This window comes from Podarcis cretensis, assembly GCF_951804945.1.
Source record: "Podarcis cretensis genome assembly, chromosome: 1".
NCBI classification, from domain to species: Eukaryota; Metazoa; Chordata; class Lepidosauria; order Squamata; family Lacertidae; genus Podarcis; species Podarcis cretensis.
In genome coordinates, this window is record NC_137170.1 from 18,497,202 (window position 1) to 18,519,999 (window position 22,798).

Here is a 22,798-nt window from a genome sequence, read left to right on the forward strand (position 1 = left end):
GAAGCAGGTGAGGGGAACCTCTGGCCCTCCAGATGTTGCTGAACTCAAACTCCCAACATTCCTTGCTACTGGCCATGCTTGCTGGGGCCAATGGGAGTTGTCATTGGGAAACATCTGGAGGGCCAAAGGTTCATCACGCCTGATCAAAAGACTAAAGAGGGTGTGTGTGTGTTTGTAAAAATCCAGAGCCCAAAATTATGTAACGGCACTGCTAGGGGCTGTGTGTTCATGAGATTGGTCAGCAGCCTGGTTTCGGGGTTGGCTGATCCTCCACCCTCTCCAGTAAAGCTGAACAGGACAATCAATCAATCAATCAATCAATCAGTAATAGAGGACCTAGTCTCTAAATACCTTGATTTTATTTATCTCTGTGACCCCCAGAGCGTAAATACTTTTTAATCTGTTCTTGTCCTTTTCTTTTGAGAGTTCCGTGGGTTTTGGAGCACACAGTATTTTGTTTGCTGGTGTTGGTTTATCTCTGTTGCTGTAATCTGGAACTAATTTTTTTTGGAAACTGGTTTTAATAACATGTCGTCCCCCTGCCCCTGCCGCCTACTAGCAACATCTTTCCAAAGATGCACTTTGTATAGAAATACTGTTCTTCCAGCCACACATGGTTTCCATTGCAGCTGGTCCCCTGTGGTTTCCAAACACCATGCTAAACTCATCTCCAAAGGTGGCTCTTGGGACAGCTGATAAGTTGATAGCATGGAGAGAAAACCCACTCCAGCCGTTGTGTCATGTTGGAGCCAAGCAACAAGGTTATTCAAAAGACAAAACCACCACTAGCTTCTTAATTGTGATATGTAAAATAACTATGTTCCCTACACCATTAGTTTGATAGTGTGGGACCCACAGCTGGCCGGTACCCCAACATAAACTGGCTCACTCCACTGGTTACCACCATTACCCTTTTCACTGTCTTTCTTTAGGGGCTGTTGTTTTTAAGACAATGGCGGAGAACCTGCAGCCCTCCCAATGTGGGTGGACTACAGATCCCATCAAGCCCATGACCATTGGCTATGCTAGCTGGAGTTGATGGGACTTGAAGTCACAACATCATCTATCTACAGGGCCACAAGTTTGTTCCCCTGTTTTAACAATGAGAGGCTGTGCAAAACAGAGTAGGGGAGAAGTTGGAACGAGATGGGACAGAGAAGATGGGAGAAGGGGAAAAGGGATAGATTTATTTTTTTTAATGAATAATCTACAGGACTCAAAAACTTGAATGCTATTCTGTGACATTTTGGTTGGCCTAAAGAAAAACCTAACATGGTTGTAAGAGTTTTCTCATGCACCAACACATCTTACTTAAAAAGAAAAGAAAAAGCTAATAGATATATTGATTTTATGCACTGTGGCTTGCCATTGTTTTGTTGATTGTAGTTTAGAAATTGTTTATTGTAATTGTTAAGAGTGGATTTCTGTTTAATTTTTATATGCTGATATTATTATTCTATATTATTCTAATGTTTGTTAAATGTTACTTGATTTCATGTAGGTTGTTTATTTTAAAGCTATGTTTTATTATTACATTTTTGTATTGCATTAGATTGTTTAAGGTGTACATTCTTTGTTTCTTCAGCTTGTAAACCGCCTTGAGTATTGTAAGATAGAAAGACTGTATACAAATTAAAAATGGTGGTGATGATGAAGTTAGGTCTAGAAAATATTGTTAAGTTTCACCTTTGAATGCAAAACAACCACAAAACTGAGCTTCGAAAACAGAGGCCTTCAGGACATATTTACATGGAGGAATATTTCCTGAAATCTGTGGAACATATTACTTCACAAACTTGCTTAGGACTTAGGTTAGGCTTCATCTCCTCAGTTTGACTGATAAGAAGCCAGGAACTGACCTTCCATTTTCTCTTTTTCTTTTGAGAAGCCTGTTGTTGTTCTTTTATCTCCCAGGACTGAAAGGTGTGGAAGATAATTCATTATCTCTTCATAACCTGCAGTAGCCAGAATCACAAAGGCCAAAAGGCGCTGAGCCCTGGTAGAATCTCTCCTCTTCCATCTAAGTCTAAGGACCATCCTTGCGCTAAATAGGCTATAGCCATTAATGGATTCTTCTCCAGGAAAAGTGGTTTCTGCTGTGCATTTGAGTTGAGGCCAACTGCATAACAATGGCAAGGGATAAGACCCCCGGCCGAGTGTTAATGAGGCCTTATCAGCAAAAGTTCTCTCAGCTGCATTAGCCATCAGCACAGTGGCAAATATTTAAGCGCTCTGTCCAAACAAGGCATTGCTGAAACCTTCATAGCTATGTAACTCCACAGGATGCCATCTTAAGACCTTTCCAGATGAATTTCTTGAAAAAGTTTCCCCTACTCCTATAGTCATGCGGACAGGTCAACACAGCAACTGGGGTGTCAAACAGGGGTTAAAAGTGGCTGGCCACTGTGAAAAAAGCGTAGGTGGGCCTTTCTTAATTGTGAGCTGCAAAGTTCTTGATTCAAAGTTTGCCTTGGCCATTAAGTCACCGGGGGTTGCCTCTGGGTTTCCAAATTAAGACATTGCAACAGCACAATTGTGTAACTGCCACCTACATCTGGGTTAAAGCAGAGATATCACCTTGCCAACAAAGGTCTGTATAGTTAAAGCTATGGTTTTCCCAGTAGTGATGTATGGAAGTGAGAGCTGGACCATAAAGAAGGCTGATCGCCAAAGAATGGATGCTTTTGAATTATGGTGCTGGAGGAGACTCTTGAGAGTCCCATGGACTGCAAGAAGATCAAACCTATCCATTCTGAAGGAAATCAGCCCTGAGTGCTCACTGGAAGGACAGATCCTGAAGCTGAGACTCCAATACTTTGGCCACCTCATGAGAAGACTCGACTCCCTGGAGAAGACCCTGATGTTGGGAAAGATGGAGGGCACAAGGAGAAGGGGGCGACAGAGGACGAGATGGTTGGATAGTGTTTTCGAGGTTACCAGTATGAGTCTGACCAAGCTGCGGGGGGCAGTGGAGGACAGGAGTGCCTGGCGTTCTCTGGTCCATGGGGTCACGAAGAGTCGGACACGACTAAATGACTAAACAACAACATCTGGGTTGTTTCATTTCATTTTGGGCCTAAGAGAAAGCAGGTTTGAGCAGGTGCTGTTATTGCTTATCAAAATCACCCCCAGCTGATTTTTTCCACCCATTTGGGTAAGAACACCTGTACATTCTCACCACCACAGAGGAGTGGAGATGAGAACATTGGGGCATGTAAGGTGTATATTCAGCCCCAAACCTCCAAATGCTTGCGCTGCTCTGAAAGAACGATGTAAACGCTAAAATCTGTAGCTAAGGCCACATTCATACCATACATTTAAGCACTATGGCACCACAGTAATGGCTTCCCCCACAGAATTCTGGGAGCTGTAGGTTGCTAGGAGACCCCTTATTCCCCCTCACAGATTCCCTTATGCAATTCCTCTATGAAGAGGGACTGATCGTTAAACCACATTAGGAACTGTAGCTCTGCAACACTCAGCTCCCTTAATAAAACTATAGCTCTCAGAATTCACTGAGGGAAGCCATGATGGTTTAAAGCTGTGTCATAGTGCTTTAAATGTATGGTTGAAATGTGGCTCAAGCCCGTTGCTTACAGTAAACCCACTGAAAGCTAAAGTCTTAAGCTGGCCATAACATTCAAGGCCATTGATTTCAATGGGTCTATTCTGTATGACTTATACTTTTAAGTATTGCTCCAAGGCCAATATTATTGGGTGTGGGACCATGTTGTGGAGGATAATTATATTCCTGTTCTCTGCATTTTGTAGTGTGTATGTGCGTGCTCCAGTAATATTATAATTTAGCTTTAAACTCTCATGAAGTAGTTCATTGCCGGCATTATCGCATATGGTTTGATTGTGTTTTTATGCTATGTTGCCAGTGTTCTTTTTGCCTGAAAAATGGGACGGTTAGAAGATGGCAATGTGTTCAAGTTTCCCCTCATTCCAAGCAAGAATCTTGATGTCTCACCTACCTTACAAAGGCTACATGGACACCCCTACACTTGACAGGTATTGCAAGGAACCATTCTGCATGTGAAAGCATAGCAACCACTGTAATATGGCCACAAACATTTCAGGCTGCTTTCAATGCCGACAACAGCTAAGCACATTGCTTTCCTTAAAGTATAAGCCTATTTCTGTTCACTCAGAGGGAGGTCCCTTTGACTTCAGCAGGGAGTGGATACACTTCAGGCTTTTAAAATTTTATTTTACTAGAACATTGTGCAAAAGGGACAGGTTTAGAATTAAAGAAATCTGAGAATAGGAATTGTTTCATGTCCCAGAACTGAATAGGGCTTATGATCCTTTTCCAGCTACCCCAAGTTTTCTTCATTTTTCAGTAGTATTACTTAAGGTAGAGACTCATTTTGTTGATGGCACTGTTAAACTGCTCAGAGAGTCCAAAATTATTGCTTACCTCCTGCGAAGACTCACACAGGTCAAGGATTTGGGCCACCTGGCGGGGCGGGGCTCTCTGGCAGCCATGACACATTTTTAGACTGCTCTTCAGCAGCCAAGGGAAATTAAGACTAGTGTTCTACCAAATGATCCTGATCTACCTTCATTCCATCCTTGGTGTGTAGATACATAGTATGTACAAATCCCTGACTTGAGACACTAACAAGTGAAACAGACCTGATTTCTTTCTTAAGAAGTCAGAATGTTCATGGACATTCCATGACATCATGGCAAGTCAGCCAATAACTTGTGAGGATAGGCTTTTGGCCAACACTTCATAGTAGCTTTTTAACATAAGATATGATAACCATTAAAAAAGAAAATGAACTGTAATCTGTTTTCAGAGGGAAGAAAAAAGCAATCCCTTTATATAAAACACACTTTTTATACATAATTAGTTTGAACATTTTGCTCAGCAGGATTTCTTTCACTGAAAGTAACACTGAGAAAACCTCCAAGGTTGATACTTAAAAATAAAAGCTGTACATCAAACCAAAACCACCAGCAGAGACTCTGTATCCAAAAATGAAATACATGTCCCTTTTTCTTTCCTCTTTACTGGCTATAGTAAAACGATCATTTGTCAGATATATTGTTGTATTTAAGAAAGGGGTGTGTATGCATGTGTTGGGAAGTTAATGGAGTCACAAAGGCTACTGTAATGTTCCTTTAAGACAAGCATTTCATGTCAGGGAAATTAAGAGATCAATAGCTCATAACTAGTCAAGAATGTCAGGGTACAGACATCTTGGCGGAAGGCATACCTACCCTTGATGTAATCTAGATCTGAATATGTGTGTCCGCGAAAAAGGACATACTAGATTTAGGAATTTCAGATGGAGAGGAAGACAGGGAGAATTTTGCAGACTTTTGAGTTCTGGAAAGCACTGGGAGTTGAGCTTTCTCTCATGAGATCTGTTGTGAAACAATAGAATTTGCTGCTGGGAGTGTTTGAGCCTAGGTGGACCTATATACTTATAAATAAACTTTAAGACACTTGGACACACCCTGAGTCTGCAATGATCCCTGCATCCAAAAGAAGATGGCAGCCAGGAAACCTAAAAGAGCTTAACAGTGCTGATCAGGCATTTCAGAGGGGACCATGAGGACGGATTTACCTACTTGCAGGTCTGTTGGGAACAAAAACTGTTATCTGGGACAGGAACTGTGTGCATAATAGCCTGCTTCCATCTATGCCTGTTCCCAGCTGGACTGATACAACCACATAGAGCTGGCACAACAAGATATTTTCATGGTAACAACTACTGCTTGGCTGACACAGCTGCTGACAATCCATTATAAGGCTTTAGTGGTGCTTTAAATCAAGTTGTGCACATTTCTGACCATTGTGCCTGGGATCATGTAAACAACTTGTCCAGGTTATTCCATTTTATGAAAAAGGAAGGTTTGCTTTGATCATTCAAACACCACCCATTAACTTGAGAAGTCCCAGAGAAAGATCGCGAAGCAGAACTGAAGCACATCATCAACTCTTGAGTGGATGAAGTTAGTCCCAGTGATTATTCCTTGTCTGAGAACTCTGTATTCTCCCAGTCTCCTTGTAAGAGGCTTGTCTTTGACGCTGCAGATCGCTTAACATAAACCACTCTGTCGCCGCCTAGAATTAATTCGGTCAAGTTGCTTCGAAACAAAGCAAGTGGCCTACCTGAAGGAGAAAATAATTTTGAGAGGGGGTGGGGGTGGGTGGGAGAACAAATCAAGATCTGTAAAATTTGCAACACAGGCTGAGGTAAAATGATAACACTGGAAATGTAAAAGCACTGCAGAAAGAGAAAACATGATGTCCAATCTAAGATGTAAGGAATTCCTGCAACATCTCCTGCAGCCTCTACTATTACAAGCCAATGTCCATGTTGCATTCGCTGCAATCCTCTCCCATGGTGACTGGAACCTGTCCTCACCAAGGTGTGCTCTATATTGACTGTATAGATCACCACCATCAGTGACAAATCTCAAAGTGGCAGCTATCTATAGTTAGCATAGAATGCACCTGTTAGCTTGTTGAGTGGGGCAGCCTGATAGGACTATAGCTCTGAAAGCACTGAACTAGCTGTCAGTGAACTATTGGGACCAATTCAAGGTATAAGTACTAACATAAAGTACTAAGGTATAAGTACTAACATAAAGTACTAACATAAAGGTAAAGGTACCCCTGACCATTAGGTCTAGTGTGGACAACTCTGGGGTTGCGGCGCTCATCCCGCTCTATAGGCAAGGGAGTCGGTGTTTGTCTGCAGACAGCTTCTGGGTCATGTGGCCAGCATGACTAAACTAAGCCGCTTCTGGCAAACCAGAGCAGCGCATGGAAACACAGTTTACCTTCCTGCCGGAGCGGAACCTATTTATCTATTTGTGTTTTGACGTGCTTTCGAACTGCTAGGTGGGCAGGAGCTGGGACTGAACAACGGGAGCTCACCCCGTTGCGGGGATTCGAACTGCCGACCTTCCGATCAGCAAGCCCAACCATCTCAGACCCTACATTCAGCAGGCGTGGTCTTCTTGGTGGTGCTGAAAGCCTTCGCAGCGGTGTTTCCCTAGTTGTGGAATGCCCACCATGATGAAATACACTGTCTCCATCATTATTAACTTTCAAGAGGAGTTTGAAAACACTCTTGTTTTCCCAGGCATTTGGTGGCTGAAGAATACTGTTACTGGCAACCTCGAGATCATTGGGTGGAAGCATTTTTTTATAGTGGATTTGCTTTAGAATGCCTTTTTTTTTTTCTCCATTTCTGCTTTTAAATTGTATATATTGGTTGCCTTGGGCTCCTTGGGGGAGGAAGGGCTGGATATAAATTGAATCAATCAATATACTCAGGTGTTCCACTCCCAGGTAATACCCAACAGGTGAGCAGGGCTGTGCTGTGTTCTCCGTCTCCTAGCGTCCATGCACAGGGTGAACAACTGCAGGGAAGGATGTGCATGGAACGTGTGCGGAGGAGGGCAACCAAGATGATCAAGAGTCTGGAAACCAGGCCTTATGAGGAATGGTTGAAGGAGCTGGGTACGCTTAGCCTGGAAAAGAGGTAAATATCTTAACATGGAAGATGGAGCAAGCTTTCCCCCCCCCTCCTGCTCTGGAGGCTAGAACCCCAACCAATGGCTTCAAGTTACAAGAAAGGAGATTCCAACTAAACATTTGGAAAAATTTTCGGACAGTCACAGCTGTTCAGAAATGGAGTGGTCTCTCTTGGTAGGTGGTAGACTCTCTTTCCTTGGAGGTTTGTAAGCAGAGGTTGGGTGGCCATGGATTGCTTGAGCCGAGATTCTTGCATTGCAGAGGGTTGGACTAGATGACCCTTGGGGTCCCATTCAACTCTGATTCTATGCAAATACTTCCATAAGATCCAAAGCCCTGATTGTGCGAACTCCTTGCCCACGGCTATTTGTGCTGTATGCATGGAGGGGGATCCAAACGGAAGAGCTAGTAGGGAAGGTCCATTGCCGAAGAATTGATGCTTTTGAATGATCGTGCTGGAGGAGACTCTTGAGAGTCCCATGGACTGCAAGAAAATCAAACATGTCCATTCTGAAGGAAATCAGCCCTGAGTGCTCACTGGAAGGACAGATCCTGAAGCTAAAGTTCCAATACTTTGGCCACCTCATGAGAAGAGAAGATTCCCTGGAAAAGACCCTGATGTTGGGAAAGATTGAGGACACAAGCAGAAGAGGACGACAGAGGACAAGCTGGTTGGACAGTGTTCTTGAAGATACTAACACAAATTTGACCAAACTGCGGGAGGCAGTGGAAGACAGGAGTGCCTGGCGTGCTCGGGTCCATGGGGTCACGAAGAGTCAGACAACAACAAGAAGTAGGGGCACGTAAAATTGGGAGTGGGGCATTCCACACTTCGGAGACTTGCAAACAGTAGCTGTTCCCCCCTCTATCCTTAATGGCAATGGTTGGTTTGCTTCAATCTGCATCCTTCATTATTCACATTAAGGGTAATAGCTTAGATGGCTGCAGAAGTGTCAGCTAAAACAGGATAATTGATGGTATAAGATATATCTGCCTGGTTGCACACGCACCCACTAGCTGCCTTCAATGAAAGGCTATAATCAGTGCTAATTACAGGGCATTTGGGAAAATTTGTTGGTCTGGGGATATAGGTAGATAGAAAGAATATCCTAAATATCATTGTTGTAATTAAAAGAGCAGTGCTCTTTCATCTTGAAATATCCCCGAGGTATTCAGACAAGAACCGATGCATAACAAGCAGATTACTTTGCCCTGTCACTGGTTGGAAGATATAATAGAAGCTGTTTAACGATGAAAATCCAGATCAAAAATAATTACAACAACAAATGGAAAGAGATGCAACTCTGGATTGGAGGTACGAGAAGAAAAAATTAGCCCAATATAAGCTTTAAAATGGAGTTATATGTAGAGTCGCCCCTTTATGCTTCAAAATTATTTAGTGTTTTATTGCTGCTGTAATGATCCACCGCTTAGCACTGCTGTTCTGCTGTGAGCTGCTTTCATCATATCCACACGGAAAAGCAGCCTGCAAATTTAGAAAATAAATAAAAAACGAGGACTGGCAGAGCTTTAATTTAAACAACTGCATGAACACCGAGGAAGGTATAACAGGTAACTTAAAGGGAACTGCAAGGAAGCTTACCTGTATTTTAAGTGAATCTTGAACGTGTCACCTAGAACAGGTTACTGGATCCTATGTTGTAGAATAACTATGGCGTTCTTCTTTCTTTTTTAAAAAAGAAGTTGGGGTGGGGGGTGGGGGAGATGATTGGCGCTTGTTAGCAATATTATGTCACTTCCTCTCACCTGTCCACGTTGTCTGCAGAGTGATGAAGAAATGTTGGCACTGAGGATGGGAATTGCAAATGGCGGCAGCTTCCTCTTCGTTGTGAACAGAGAGCATGCACCCCAAGTGGCGATAGGATGGCCAGCACTTGTAGTCCTCTGTATCCCTGCTGTGGAAGCCCTTTAAGGCAATGTAGTCTTGGAAAGGGGAAGAGACAAGATGATACGATTATGTACGCAGCTGGAAACGGAGAGATATTTCGGATTTGGCAATCAGCGGGAGAAACAGGAAATGGTGCCTTTCTTAGTGCTCTTCCCTAGCAGATCAGCTGCGAATCTCATCTCAACAAAAAGGCAGCCCGGAACATACTGTCCTTCTCTTAGAGGACAATGCCAATCACCAAGCGACTCCACCCCACCCCACAGGCAAGGAATGTGAGTTGTGCTGGCACCCCACTGAACTGCTGTTCCCCCACTGAGATCCAACCATTATGTAAAGCCCGTAAGAGTATATTGTGTGAAATAATGTACCTTTCAATTGAGAAGGCTTTTTCTGCAGATAAAGTCCAGACTTGTATAAATGCAAAACTCTCTGAAAAGCTCTCAGGGTTTCATTTGTTCTGTATCGCAAATCACCTACAATTACAGAAGAGGAGACGGGGAATGATTTAAAGAAGGAAGGTGATTAAGAGCAGCTCTTACTTAAAACTTTTTTTTAAAAAAAAACCCCAATTCCCATAAGAATGTACCTGTGGCATTTAGGATATCCTTCAGAATGGGTTGCAAAACGAAGGGTGCAGTATGTGGCAGGAGATAAGTGAAGAAATACCTGCAAATAAATACATCTATTTTAAAATCTTAAAATTCTGTGTCAAAGATCTTCCATATTTCTACAGCACAAGGCAATTAAGAGTCATGTGTTGTTAAAATCCTACACGTTTTGAATCTCATCTCTCCCAATGTTGAAGGCTTGGTTTATGATCTGAAAGCAAGCAAAAAAATTCCTGAGGCCCCTGCAAATATAATAGCTGCACTGAAGAAGCAATTACAGCAGATGCAGCTTGCATGGAAAATATTAAAGTTGCAGGATCACCGTCCTGCATCTGGTTACTGTAGTGGAACACGAACTAACCTCTGGCAGAACAGAATCAGGTTGTCTGACTGATCAAATTTAGTCCTTGACTTAAGGTTCACTTCCCTTCGAATCTGCTGAAATCTGCTCTTCAGATTTACACTGTTTCTCAGGTGCTGGCCATATGGAGCTTCTGACTAGCACATGCCCTCTTCCAGCAGCATTAGACAAAATTAGCCTCTTCCAATTTTACCCTGTCTGGGGAGATGGAGGCAGATACACAGTGTAGTAACACAGAAGTGCTATGGCAGGCATAGGGAACTTCTATTAGGTCCACCAGGCTGTTGAGAATTCTGTTCCGCCTTAAGGGACAGACGTGTGGAATTGTTGCATGTCACATGTCTGTTTACATTCCAGCACAGTATGCTGGGAATTTCCGTTTGTGTATAGCTTTGCTGTTTTGCTTTGGATACGAAGGAGATCAGACATGTTTCCTTTTGTCCTGATCTACGCTGAATAAACCTGCTTGTAAATATGCTCACACAGCCTCTCGTGCCACTTCTGTTTGTGCGGCGTTTTCTGTGCTGAATAGCGTGCTCAGTCTTCTAAAGCCTGGGCCGCAGATTTATGCTGGACCAAGGACCAGAGTTCGTCTGGCGCACCGGCCGGTGGGCTGGAGCCAGCTGGGGGCCTGCCAATTGCCCCCGTTTCCTTGGGTGCATGCCAACATAGGCTTCCCCATGTGGCCTTTGAGGCTGTTTTTGGCCAAGTCATGCCCACCTGTCAAAGCTGGTTCAGAGGCAGGTCAGCACACGAGGTGCAGAGTTTGGCATCGTGAAACTCATCAATACCTCCTGACTGGACTTGCTCCTCTAGAGCTGTTGCCAGGAGTGATTGTCCCTGCCTTCTACTTCCTCTAGGTTTCCCAAGCAGCCTCAAATGACATCAGGGTACCTGTAATCTCTGTTTTGCCCTACGCATCGCCCTGTATGTCCTTGAGAGGGGAGCTTGTTGCAGTAGGACAGGCAAACTCCTGGGATTTTCCTGCAGCCTCTTTGCCCCCCCCCCTTCTTCAGCCTCTGAGTCTAAGCTGCTGCCTGCCACAGGCTCCCCATGCTCACTAAAGCCTGTCGCTTCACCATTCAACCATTCCTCTCCCGCTTCTCCCCTTGACCTCTCCTTAGCGTCCCACCAACAACCCCTGGGCTCTGAGCCTTCCTCCTCTGTGGCTTCCCCAGCTGGTACCTCCCACCGTTCCTTGTCATCTAGCCAGTCCCTGACACCACCTGTCCAACAACCAACATCACGTATGATGTTACTTGTGGGGCAGATGCAAGCACAACTCCTTACCAAAAGTGGTTTTTGCAAATGCTGGTGCTCAAGTGATGGTCAGAAGCTGCAAAGCCTGGTGCCTGCTGGCTCGGAAAGCCTTGAGTCCCTGAGCAGAGGGAAGCATCCAGACCCTGATTAGTGCGGCCTAGGACCCACGTACCTACAGGACCACCTCTCCTGGTACGCCCCACGGAGGACCTTAAGGTCCACAAATGACAACACTTTGGAGGTCCCAAGTCGCAAGTGGTTAGATTGGTCTCAACTAGGGCCAGGGCCTTTTCAGTACTGGACCCGACTTGGTGGAACGGTCACAAGGGACTAGGGCCCTGCGGGACTTGACATCTTTCCGCAGGGCCTGCAAGACAGAGCTGTTCTGCCTGACCTTTGGTTTGAACTCAGTCTGACCCTTATGTTTCCCTCCCCTTATGGTTTTGATCTATGGCCTACTATTAAAATGAGGCTGCATTTTAAATTGTATTTTAAGCTGTGTTTTAAATTGCTTTCTCCCATCCCTATTATGTTTTTATTGTAATTTTACTGATGTGAGCAGCCCTGAGCCTGACTCTGGCTGGGGAGGGCGGGGTATAAATAAAAATTATTAATTTATTATTACTGGACATTTGTGCACTACGCCAGATGGCTTTAGTGTAACTGGTTGTTGTTGTTGTTTAGTCGTTTAGTCGTGTCCGACTCTTCGTGACCCCATGGACCAGAGAATGCCAGGCACTCCTGTTCTCCACTGCCCCCCGCAGCTTGGTCAGACTCATGCTGGTAACCTCGAAAACACTATCCAACCATCTCGTCCTCTGTCGCCCCCTTCTCCTTGTGCCCTCCATCTTTCCCAACATCAGGGTCTTCTCCAGGGAGTCTTCTCTTCTCATGAGGTGGCCAAAGTACTGGAGCCTCAGCTTCACAATCTGTCCTTCCAGTGAGCACTCAGGGCTGATTTCCTTCAGAATGGAGTGTAACTGGTACATTTATCTTTATCTGCCTCAGTCATTCACTGGGTTGGGTAGTTTGGGGCTCAGCCTCTGCCTCTCATGGAAAAATAAATGACCCACAAATGACCATACAGTGGTACCTCAGGTTAAGTACTTAATTCGTTCTGGAGGTCCGTTCTTAACCTGAAACTGTTCTTAACCTGAAGCACCACTTTAGCTAATGGGGCCTCCTGCTGCTGCTGCGCCGCCGGAGCACGATTTCTGTTCTCACCCTGAAGCAAAGTTCTTAACCCGAGGTACTACTTCCGGGTTAGCGGAGTCTGTAACCTGAAGCGTCTGTAACCCAAGGTACCAATGTATAATTTTTTGCTTTGCACTGATTCCTGGTTAAATCCAGTCCCAGAAGAATGGAGTTCCGAAGGCTTCCTTTGTGTGCTGAGCTCCACCTACTTTAAACTCGGAAGCAGGCCTTATTGGGAGTGTAGCCTTTTATTCTCTTTTGTCTCACTCATTCTTATGAATGAAAGTGGCATTTCTAGACTCCTCTGCCTGATGCAACCTCAGCATGTTGCTTCCTGGTAAAGGCAGTCATGGGAGAAAGAGGTTGTAAAGTCCCCTAGGAGTTCCCCACACACATTTGTTTGCAATTGGGTGGGAAGTTAGGGGATGCCTTGATGAGCACACAGAAACTTTGGTACATGTGGATACGGCTCTTTCATTTGACAAAATAAAAAAATTCCTTCCAGTAGCACCTTAAAGAAAGCTCATACCAAGAACTAACTTAGTTGGTCTTTAAGGTGCTACTGGAAGGAATTTTTTTATTTTGTTTTGACTATGGCAGACCAACACGGCTACCTATCTGTAATCTTTCATTTGAGTCATGCTTTAGCGGTTAAATAATCATATGCAATTAAATGCTATTAACCCTAACTTTTTGCCTCCTAGAAGGAGTTGTCCAAAGTGGATTCTCAATAAAAAGAAGGCACAAATCACACAATCATTAAAACATAGCAGCACTGTGAAATTCAGGATGCTGGTTTTGGGGGGCATTTAAAAATAAAATAAAATCACCCCACGTACCGGTAAGCATTGAAGAGGTTCCTTTTCTCATTTATTCCTTCACACTTCCCCTGCGCAGAACACCTGAGAGAGAAGCTTTTGGTGGGGAATTCCAGGGTGCAGTCCCCATCCCCTTCGCAGGACAACTCCTCAGTGCTCACGTCATCCAGGTCTGCGACTTTGAGGACCCCGTTCACCATGACAAACTGCCTGGGCTGGAAATCCAGGAGGACCAGGGAACCCAGAGGAGACTTGGCTAAGTAATGGAGCAGCTCAGCCAGCTCCAGGCAAAGCTGAAAGAGAAGGTGAATACACTTTTATTGGTTGGAAGCATCCGAATAAATGGAAAAGGGATGGCTAACATTATTTATTTCATAAAATCTATCTCCTTAGGGACGTGGGTGGCGCTGTGGGTTAAACCACAGAGCCTAGGACTTGCCAATCAGAAGGTCGGCAGTTTGAATCCCCGTGACGGGGTGAGCTCCCGTTGCTCGGTCCCTGCTCCTGCCAACCTAGCAGTTTGAAGGATGTCAAAGTGCAAGTAGATAAATAGGTACCACTCTGGCGGGAAGGTAAACGGCGTTTCCATGCGCTGCTCTGGTTCGCCTGAAGCAGCTCCGTCATGCTGGGCACATGACCTGGAAGCTGTACGCCGGCTCCCTTGAGCAATAAAGCGAGATGAGCGCCGCAACCCCAGATTCGGTCACAACTGGACCTAATGGTCAGGGGTCCCTTTACCTTAATCTCCCTGGCCACATCAGGAAATCACTAAGTCCTGATCGAACACAGCAAAAACAACCAAACTCCCACTGATGATTATGTCCCTGGACACCCTTAAAGCCTTTGATTGTTTAGAATGGAAATTCCTCTTAGCAGTATTAACCAACATGGAATTTGGCCCCAACTTCCTACAAACCCTTAAACAAATTTACTCCTAAGCTTCAGCAAAATGTAGGGTCAATGGTATGGACTCTAATACCATAGCAATCCAAAGAGGCACAAAACAAGGGTGCCCACTCTTCCCCCTTTCTATTCATCCTGGCCCTTGAACCTCTAGTAATCCGAATCCGGGCAGCCCCTGACTTCAAGGGAGTGGTAATAAAAGGCAAAACCTATAAATCAGGGCTCTTCGCAGATGGCCACAAGACCCCACAAACACTGCAGCCAACTAAAGATATCCAACCACGCCCATCCCCCCAACCTTTCTCACTACCAAGAAAGATGTATGCATACCTCTCCTGTTATGCCCCGCGGAGGACCTTAAGGTCCACAAATGACAACATTTTGGAGGTCCCAAGTCACAAGGTGGTTAGATTGGTCTCAACTAGGGCCAGGGCCTTTTCAGTACTGGCCCCGACTTGGTGGAACGCTCTGTCACAAGAGACTAGGGCCCTGCAGGACTTGACATCTTTCCGCAGGGCCTGCAAGGCAGAGCTGTTACACCTGGCCTGTGGTTTGGACTCAGTCTGACCCTTATGTTTCCCTCCCCTTATGGTCTTGATCTATCGACTACTTTTAAAATGAGGCTGCATTTTAACCTGTATTTTAAATTGGGTCCCCCCCTTATGTTTTTACTGTGATTTTATTGGTGTCAGCCACCTAGAACCCAGCTCTGGCCGGGGAGGGCAGGGTATAAATAAAATTTATTATTATTGTTGTTGTTGTTATTATTATTATTTGTGTATGTGTGTATATACATATACATATAACATAAATGAACAGAGAACCTACTCAAGTTACACTGGCATAAAACCCCACAAACGTATTAAATATTACCACCCCAACCCCCTCTCCCCCTCTTCTTCTTCCCCCATCTTATTCTGTATAATGTCTCTGCCCAAGATCCTGGAGAGCTGTTGCCAGTCAGAGTAGGTAATACTGAAGCTAAATGGACAAATAGTCCACACACTGCAGCTTCCTATAAGGAGTAAAAGGACACTTTTACTCTGGTCAGTGAGGGGAGGGTTGGTTTTATAGCAAATCTGGGTGAAGGTCATTTTCTTGCATTATAGTTTAAGGTCAAACAGCCATTCCCAGGTTCATTTTATCAAACTATTTGAGACTTTTTAAGACTTTACCTTTACCTTTAAGACCATCATCAGTGATGTGGGATACAGGTGAATTGCAATTAAAAAAATAATAATACCAGAGCAAGTTTCATCAGCAAACAGAGAAGATGATCAGTATCAATTCCATCTGCCCTCAGCCAGAGTCCTAAGGTCTTTGAATGAAATGAGCTCTCTTTGTTTTTGTTTTCTTACTTTAAATCTCTCCTCCCAGGGGGTCTGCAGAAGTTGAATCATCTCCAGGGGAACACCCAACTCCAAAACGGTGACCACCTTCATTTCAGGAACTAAGCTAGGATCATAGCACTGACCACGCAACTGTCAAAAGACAAAATGCACAGATTGCTGTTATATGCTGAAATCAGCTAAATGAAAGATAAGATCTGTGTGTGTTTTGCAGAACTGGCAATGCAGATCTTTGCAGTGGGGTGGAGGGACACCCTCAACAGATCTTAGGAGATTCCACAGTGGGAATATTCCTATGTGGTTGTGGTTTCAAGCACGCTGATAGTACTGGATAGGAAACCATAACATTAATTAGTCTGCATTTTGAAGTTGAATGTTTATACCGCCCAAAGAACAGTGCATTCCCATTGATGTTTATTTACCATTAACCTAGCCAAGAGTAATTTCAATTCCAAAGAGGTACCGGTACCTTTTCTATGGCTTTTCCCTCCCCGCCCCCTAATGAGCTCTGTCAGGTCATTAACAATAATTGAACCAAGAAAGAGTTTACAGGATGCAGATGTAAGAGCTTCATTTATCTAAGGTATGTTTGTGATTAAACATTTCCCATTTTCCCCGTTTCGCTGTTCCCACCCTTTCTTTTAGGCTAATATCTCTTTGGGCAGAGAGGCTGGAGGAATAAAGGTAAAGGTAAAGGTACCCCTGCCCGTACGGGCCAGTCTTGACAGACTCTGGGGTTGTGCGCCCATCTCACTTAAGAGGCCAGGGGCCAGCGCTGTCCGGAGACACTTCCGGGTCACGTGGCCAGCGTGACATCGCTGCTCTGGCCAGAGCCAGAGCCAGATCCGCACACGGAAACGCCGTTTACCTTCCCGCTGGTAAGCGGTCCCTATTTATCTACTTGCACCCGGAGGTGCTTTCGAACTGCTAGGTTGGCAGGCGCTGGGACCGAGCAGCGGGAGCGCACCCCACCGCAGGGATTCGAACCGCCGACCTTTCGATCGGCAAGTCCTAGGCGCTGAGGCTTTAACCCACAGCGCCACCTGCGTCCCCGGCTGGAGGAATACACAACGCCATTTAAGGCTGCAAGCCTAACCTAGACAGTGGGGCTTATTCCCAGGTAAATGGGTTTAGGACTGCAGCTAGTGATCATCAACTGAATTCCGCAAGTTGGCAACTACTACTAAGGTTTGAAGAGTATAAAATAGGTGTTCCCAAACTGTGGTCCATGGACCATGAGCGGTGAGCGTCATTTGGTGGTGTGGTCAATGGTTTGTCTGTGAAGAACAGCAGCCGCTACGAATGGCGGGTGCAGCACATTAAATATTCCTCTTGATTTTTAATTGTGTTTCCATTGCTTCTTTTAACTTCTCATATTGCATTTCATTATTTCTTATTGTGTTTGATATTCTACAGGATTGGAACACAAGAAAATAAAAATTGTGGGAAACGCCATTCAAAATCATGCTGTACTTATGTCAGCAGATCCAGATCTGCCTTCTACTTACCCTGGGAGAAAGAGGAAAGTGGCCCAGAAGAAAGGCAATCTAAGTCTAGACATTTCAAGGCAGTAATTCATGGGAAGGTTTGTTCCTCTTTAATAAAGTACAAATTGGCGAAGAAACAACCAGGAAGAGGAGCACTAAGGAGGAACAAGGGAAGCGGCAGATCACAGGAGGCAACATAGTCTTCATAACCTCCATAAGCAATTATCACAGGCTTATCTCACTTAAAAAAGAGAACACACCCTTCAACAGCAGTTGAAGCCAGTACTGTATAGGTGCTTTGATGGGAGAGACACTACTTAACAACTCCAAAACTCAGCTGGCAGAAATACTTGGAATTACATCAGCTTAGACTGCGATCGCAATCGCTTTTGCTTAGAGCAGGGATGATGGGAATTGTAGTCCAAAAAACAGCTGGGGGCCCAAGGTTGGGAAACACTGACCTAACCTACATCATAGGATTGTTGTGAGGATGGCATGAAATGGGGAGGAGAGTCATGTACACCACATTGAGACCCTTGGGAGACAAAGGTGGTGTATGAAATAAATAAATAAATAAATATATAAATAAATGCTGAAATAGTGCAAAGCATTGCAGCAAAATATGATTGAACACATGTATTCAAGCTACAATCCTTGGAAGTAAGATGCACAGAACTTGGGATTTGCTGCCATGTAAATCTGCGAGTAAGCCCCATTGAACAGAACGGCAATTGCATCCGAGTAAACATGCCAAGGAATGTGCAGTTAAGTTTGAGGCCAGAACAGCACCCAGTCCCATAACATTTCTTAGTGTGACAGTTCAAGTCCTGGGCCACGTGGACAATAAATAACAGTACAGTTAAGCATGCACAGATTGACTTTTCCTTCCCAGTGAGTTATCACAGGTCACCCACCGCAAGTGATATTACTGCGGTGGGGAGTTTAAAGTACGATTTCCACTTAGGCCCCTGCCACAATCTACTATTCGCTTCCTCAGAAGCAGTTTCCATTCCGCTTGGTGGGGCTTCCTCGCCGGAAAGTGCGCACAAGAAAGCAGCCTTAATCCCAGCGCAAACTGATTTCAGTGAAGCTTCATAGCATAGAATCATAAATTGGAAGTGACCCTGTGGGTCAACTAGTCCAACCCCCTGCAATGCGGGTTGCAATCCTAACAAGATAGGATCGCACCACGAAGGCGAGCACCGGGCTACTCCCCCAGATTATTCAATCCTGCGGAGTTCCCGATGAGGTCGGCCTTCCCCTGCCTTCCCCAGACCGGTGCTACGTGCCTTGACGACGCCGGGATGCTCCAAGCTCTGCAGCAGAACCATCTCCTTGAGCAGCTTGTAAACGGCCAAGCGGTAGCAGCCGCTCGGGTGCGCGTAGCGTTGCGCGCAGCGGCTCACGTCGCGGCCGGCCGGGTGCACGGACTTCAGGGCGACCTCGTGGCCTCCTGCGCGGGGCAGGACGGCCCTCTGCACCAGCTTGGTGATCCCGGAGCCCACCAAGCGCACGCCCGTCGCGCCGCTCAGCTCCGCGCAACCCAACGCGTCCGCGGCGGGAGAAAAGGCGCAAGCCGCCCGGGCGGACGCAGCCAAGAGCCGCAGATCCACCTCCCGCTGCTCCAGCTCCCGCATCAGGCTCGGGGGCATTGGGGACTCCAGCAGCCGCCAAGGGCCCGAGACAACGAGGGCCAAAGCGAGCAGCGCAGGGGCGGCCAGGAGCGCGAGGAGCGCCCCGGACCTCGCCAGCAGAGCGCAGCCCGGGCAGCAGCGCATGACCCAACCTCCGAACAGGCGAGCGTCCAACCCCAACTGCCTCGCGTGGGAAACCGGGTCAGGTTCCTCCCCAGAGGCGTGTCTGCTGCAGCAAGCCGCCGCCTAGCTCCCCTGGAGAGCCTCATTTCTCCAATCGGGAAGCGAAGAAAACAGAGGGATTCTCCTAGAATGGGAGAGTTGGAAGGGACACCTGAGCATCATCTAGTCCAACCCCGCTGCAGTGCAGGAATAGGCGGCGGGATCGAACCTAATCCCTCGGCGTTAAGAGCATCACGCTCTAACCAAGCTAACTTCCTATCCAGGCATCAGAATTTGGGCAGGGAATTTCAGGGCCAGCTTATTTTGGAGTGGGGCAAGGACTGCTGAAATCCGATAGGTGAGGCTCTGAAATCAGTGCGGGGAAGGGCTTAGTAGTTTAGTATCTGCTTGTATGCAGGTTCCTGGGTTCAATTCCAGGGGTCTCTATGTAGGGCTGGGAATGTCTTCTGCCTGAAACCCTGCCAATGCAGAGCCCAATGGGCTAGTGGTTTCCTTCATAGGACATGCCACATGTGCACAGAAGAAGAAAAATGGAGCTGAATGATTCATTCACAATATACAGTGGTACCTCAGGTTAAGTACTTAATTCGTTCCGGAGGTCCGTTCTTAACCTGAAACGGTTCTTAACCTGAAGCATCACTTTAGCTAATGGGGCCTCCCACTGCCGCCGTGTAATTTCTGTTCTCACCCTGAAGCAAAGTTCTTAACCTAAGGTAATATTTCTGGGTTAGCAGAGTCTGTAACCTGAAGTGTATGTATCCTGAGGTACCACAGAAAGAAACTGTTGCATTCGTAAGAATGGAATCACTAGGGTAAGTTCTTAAACTGTGGTCTGGGCTGCGTTTCTGGATGCTTTCTGAGGTCTAGCTGAAAACAGAGAAAGGTTTCTTGAAAGCTTTGATCGCATGGCAAAGTGAGAGAGCAGAATGGATCTTCAGCAGTAAAAGTATCTGCAGTGGAAAGTTCCAGGAGTTCCGTTCAGCGCTTAAAAATGTAAAAGACACTGTGATTAGCATGCCATAATTATATTTCTTGACCCATGTTTCTGACCTTAAATTTTTGTGTGAGAAATCTGGAAAATCACAACAACAACAACAAAAATTGGAGGGGGGATTCAGTTCTCAACATGTCCACATGAATTTGCAATACAGTCATACCTCGGATTACAGACGCTTCAGGTTGCGTTTTTTTGGGTTATGGACCCGCTGAAACCTGGAAGTACCGGAACGGGTTACTTCCGGGTTTTGGCGGTCGCGCATGCGCAGAAGTGCTAAATCGCAACCCTCGCATGCGCAGATGCAGCACTGCGGGTTGTGAATGCTGCAGGTTGTGAACGTGCCTTCTGCACGGATCATGTTCGCAACCCAAGCATCCACTGTAATAATAATAATAATCCACATGGGTTGTCAATTTTTAGATGTGGCATTTCACGGCGCCACTATCATCAGGAAGCCTGATGTACACTCCCCTGTCCAGGCCTACCATTTAGGAGTAAGAGGATACTTTAATTTAAATCAAAAATCACTTTTCCTTGGTAAAGGTTCTTTGATCCCCTGCCCCGGGTTCCAATTTGCCTTATGGAGTTCTAAGCTCTAGGCCAGTCTTCCTCAAAGTTGGCCCTCCAGATGCTTTGAGATTACAATTCCCATAATCCCTGAGCACTGGTCCTGCTAGCTAGGGATCATGGGAGTTGTAGGCCAAAAACATCTGGAGGGCCGAGGTTGAGGAAGCCTGCTCTAGGCTTTAATACCTTGATCCATCTTCTAACTACGTATCAGTATTTTGCTGCCACCATATAGACATGAATACTTTGGCCAAATATGAGACATGGTTTGAACAAACAAAACTTTATTATTATAGTAAAAAGTTGATTATGACACATTCTTACATATTTTGCTTTCCATAACAGTGCTTGGATATTTTGTGGTTTATAAATCTATTCCTCATGCAGATCTAGCATCCTCCCCCCCCCTTTTCCTGTCCCCCCCACCTGTTCTGTCACACTTCACCCTCAGCCAATCACTGGTCCTAAAGGATCTACATTGGCTCCCAGTACATTTCCAAGCGCAATCCAAAGTCCTGGTGCTGGCCTGAAGGAGTGTCTCCACTTCCATGATTCAGCCCGGACACTAAGGTCCACTTCAAGGTCCTTCTGGAGGTTCCCTCACTGCGAAAAGTGAAGCTACAGGGAACCAGGCAGAGGGCCTTCTTGGCAGTGGCACCGTAACTGCAGAACGCTCTCCCATCAGATGCCAAACAGACAAACAACTATTTGACTTTTAGGAAACATCTGAAGGCAGCCCTGTTTAGGGAAGTTTTTAATGGTTGATGTTGCATTGTGTTTTTAATATTTTCTTGGGAGCTGCTCAGGGTGGCTGGGGCAACCCAGTCAGATAGGCGGCATATAAATAATAAAATTATTATTATTATTATTATTATTATTATTATTATTATTAATAATAATAATCAGCACGGGACACACCCCATCGTCCCAGCCCTCTCTCACTGCTGCTGTGTACTGGACCTTACCTTACGTCTTACAAATATCTCCCTACAATCATAGACCTCTTAATAGGCAAACCTGTACAAGTCAATTATGATGACAAACACCACAAAGCCCCCAACAGATAACCCTTTAGGCCAGGCATCCCCAACCTGCAGCCCTCCAGATGTTTGGGCCTACAACTCCCATGATCCCTAGCTAACAGCACCAGTGGTCAGGGATGATGGGAATTGTAGTCCAAAACATCTGGAGGGCCAAAGGTTGGGGATGCCTGCTTTAGGTGGGAAGTGGGGGGAGGAGAGAGAAGTGGGAAAATATTGTTAAAAAGGTGCAGTCATAGGTATATCAGTGTATTTAAATCTGAATTGTCAAATTGTGTTATTGTTATTATGGTATTTGTTGTAGTGTCTTTTGTGGTTGTTTGTATTGAAAAAATGATTATTATTTTTTTAAAAAAAACCCATCAACCATGATTGCAAAATGGCCCCAACTCCAAAATGAGCTCTCTCCTCCTCCAACGCGCCGGGAAATGGAACTTTTAAGCGGGTTCCAGTAGGAATTCAAGCTGCAAATGACAATGTCCTACTGCTGATTATTTAATCCCCTTCACAGCGAAGGTGGCGCCGTGGTCTCAGTCTGCATACTAAGCCATCTAATGGCTTCAGCGATATTGTCTCCATAATTTTAAAGCTCTGAGGCGGGACCAGCTGGAATTCAAACCGCTGCAGAAATTTGGCCATCACCACTTTCGCCTCCATCTGTGATAAAAACAATGAATGAATGAATGAATGAATGAATGAACTGGCTCTTGCCATTTTGACACAGTTGAACACTATCTCCGGATAAGTGCAAATGCTTATTCTAGGCTTGTTCAAACTACAGGATTAGATTCAGCCATTAAATAAAGAAATAAAAATCTAGCAGTCTAAGAAATCGAGAGCGCTGAAAAAAATTAATAGTTTGGATTTGTTTTTATTTGACTCATCTAAAAATAAAAATTACAGGTCCATAAGTGATACAGACTTTAAAAAAAATCTATATATAATTTCCAACCATCATTCTGCTGCTGAGACCGTTATGGCCCT

At 45.3% G+C, this 22,798-nt stretch overlaps 2 protein-coding genes across 3 annotated transcripts in view; both read right to left on the reverse strand.

The window, feature by feature from the left end:
- Nucleotides 1-4,842: 4,842 nt before the first annotated feature.
- LOC307200406 (extracellular tyrosine-protein kinase PKDCC-like) lies at nt 4,843-19,375 on the reverse strand. Of its 2 annotated transcripts, XM_079948947.1 has the most exons (7): nt 18,683-19,374; nt 15,916-16,038; nt 13,676-13,947; nt 10,000-10,079; nt 9,782-9,886; nt 9,272-9,448; nt 4,843-6,130 (listed from the first exon to the last, which is right to left on the reverse strand). In XM_079948947.1, the coding sequence occupies exons 1-7, from the start codon at nt 19,169-19,171 to the stop codon at nt 5,985-5,987; spliced, it is 1,392 nt and encodes a 463-aa protein (XP_079805073.1). In that variant the 5' UTR covers nt 19,172-19,374; the 3' UTR covers nt 4,843-5,984. The 2 variants fall into 2 exon arrangements, with proteins under 2 accessions (XP_079805073.1, XP_079805074.1); XM_079948948.1 differs by lacking the exon at nt 15,916-16,038 and having other exon boundaries at nt 18,683-19,375.
- Nucleotides 19,376-22,005: 2,630 nt separating this feature from the next.
- The window catches only part of LOC307200291 (cholesterol 24-hydroxylase-like), a 36,575-nt gene continuing 35,782 nt past the window's right edge, over nt 22,006-22,798 (reverse strand). The window contains exon 15 of the mRNA XM_079948795.1: nt 22,006-22,471. Within this exon, the coding sequence (XP_079804921.1) occupies nt 22,310-22,471 (162 nt within the window). The 3' untranslated portion in view covers nt 22,006-22,309. The remainder of the gene's footprint in view (nt 22,472-22,798) is intronic.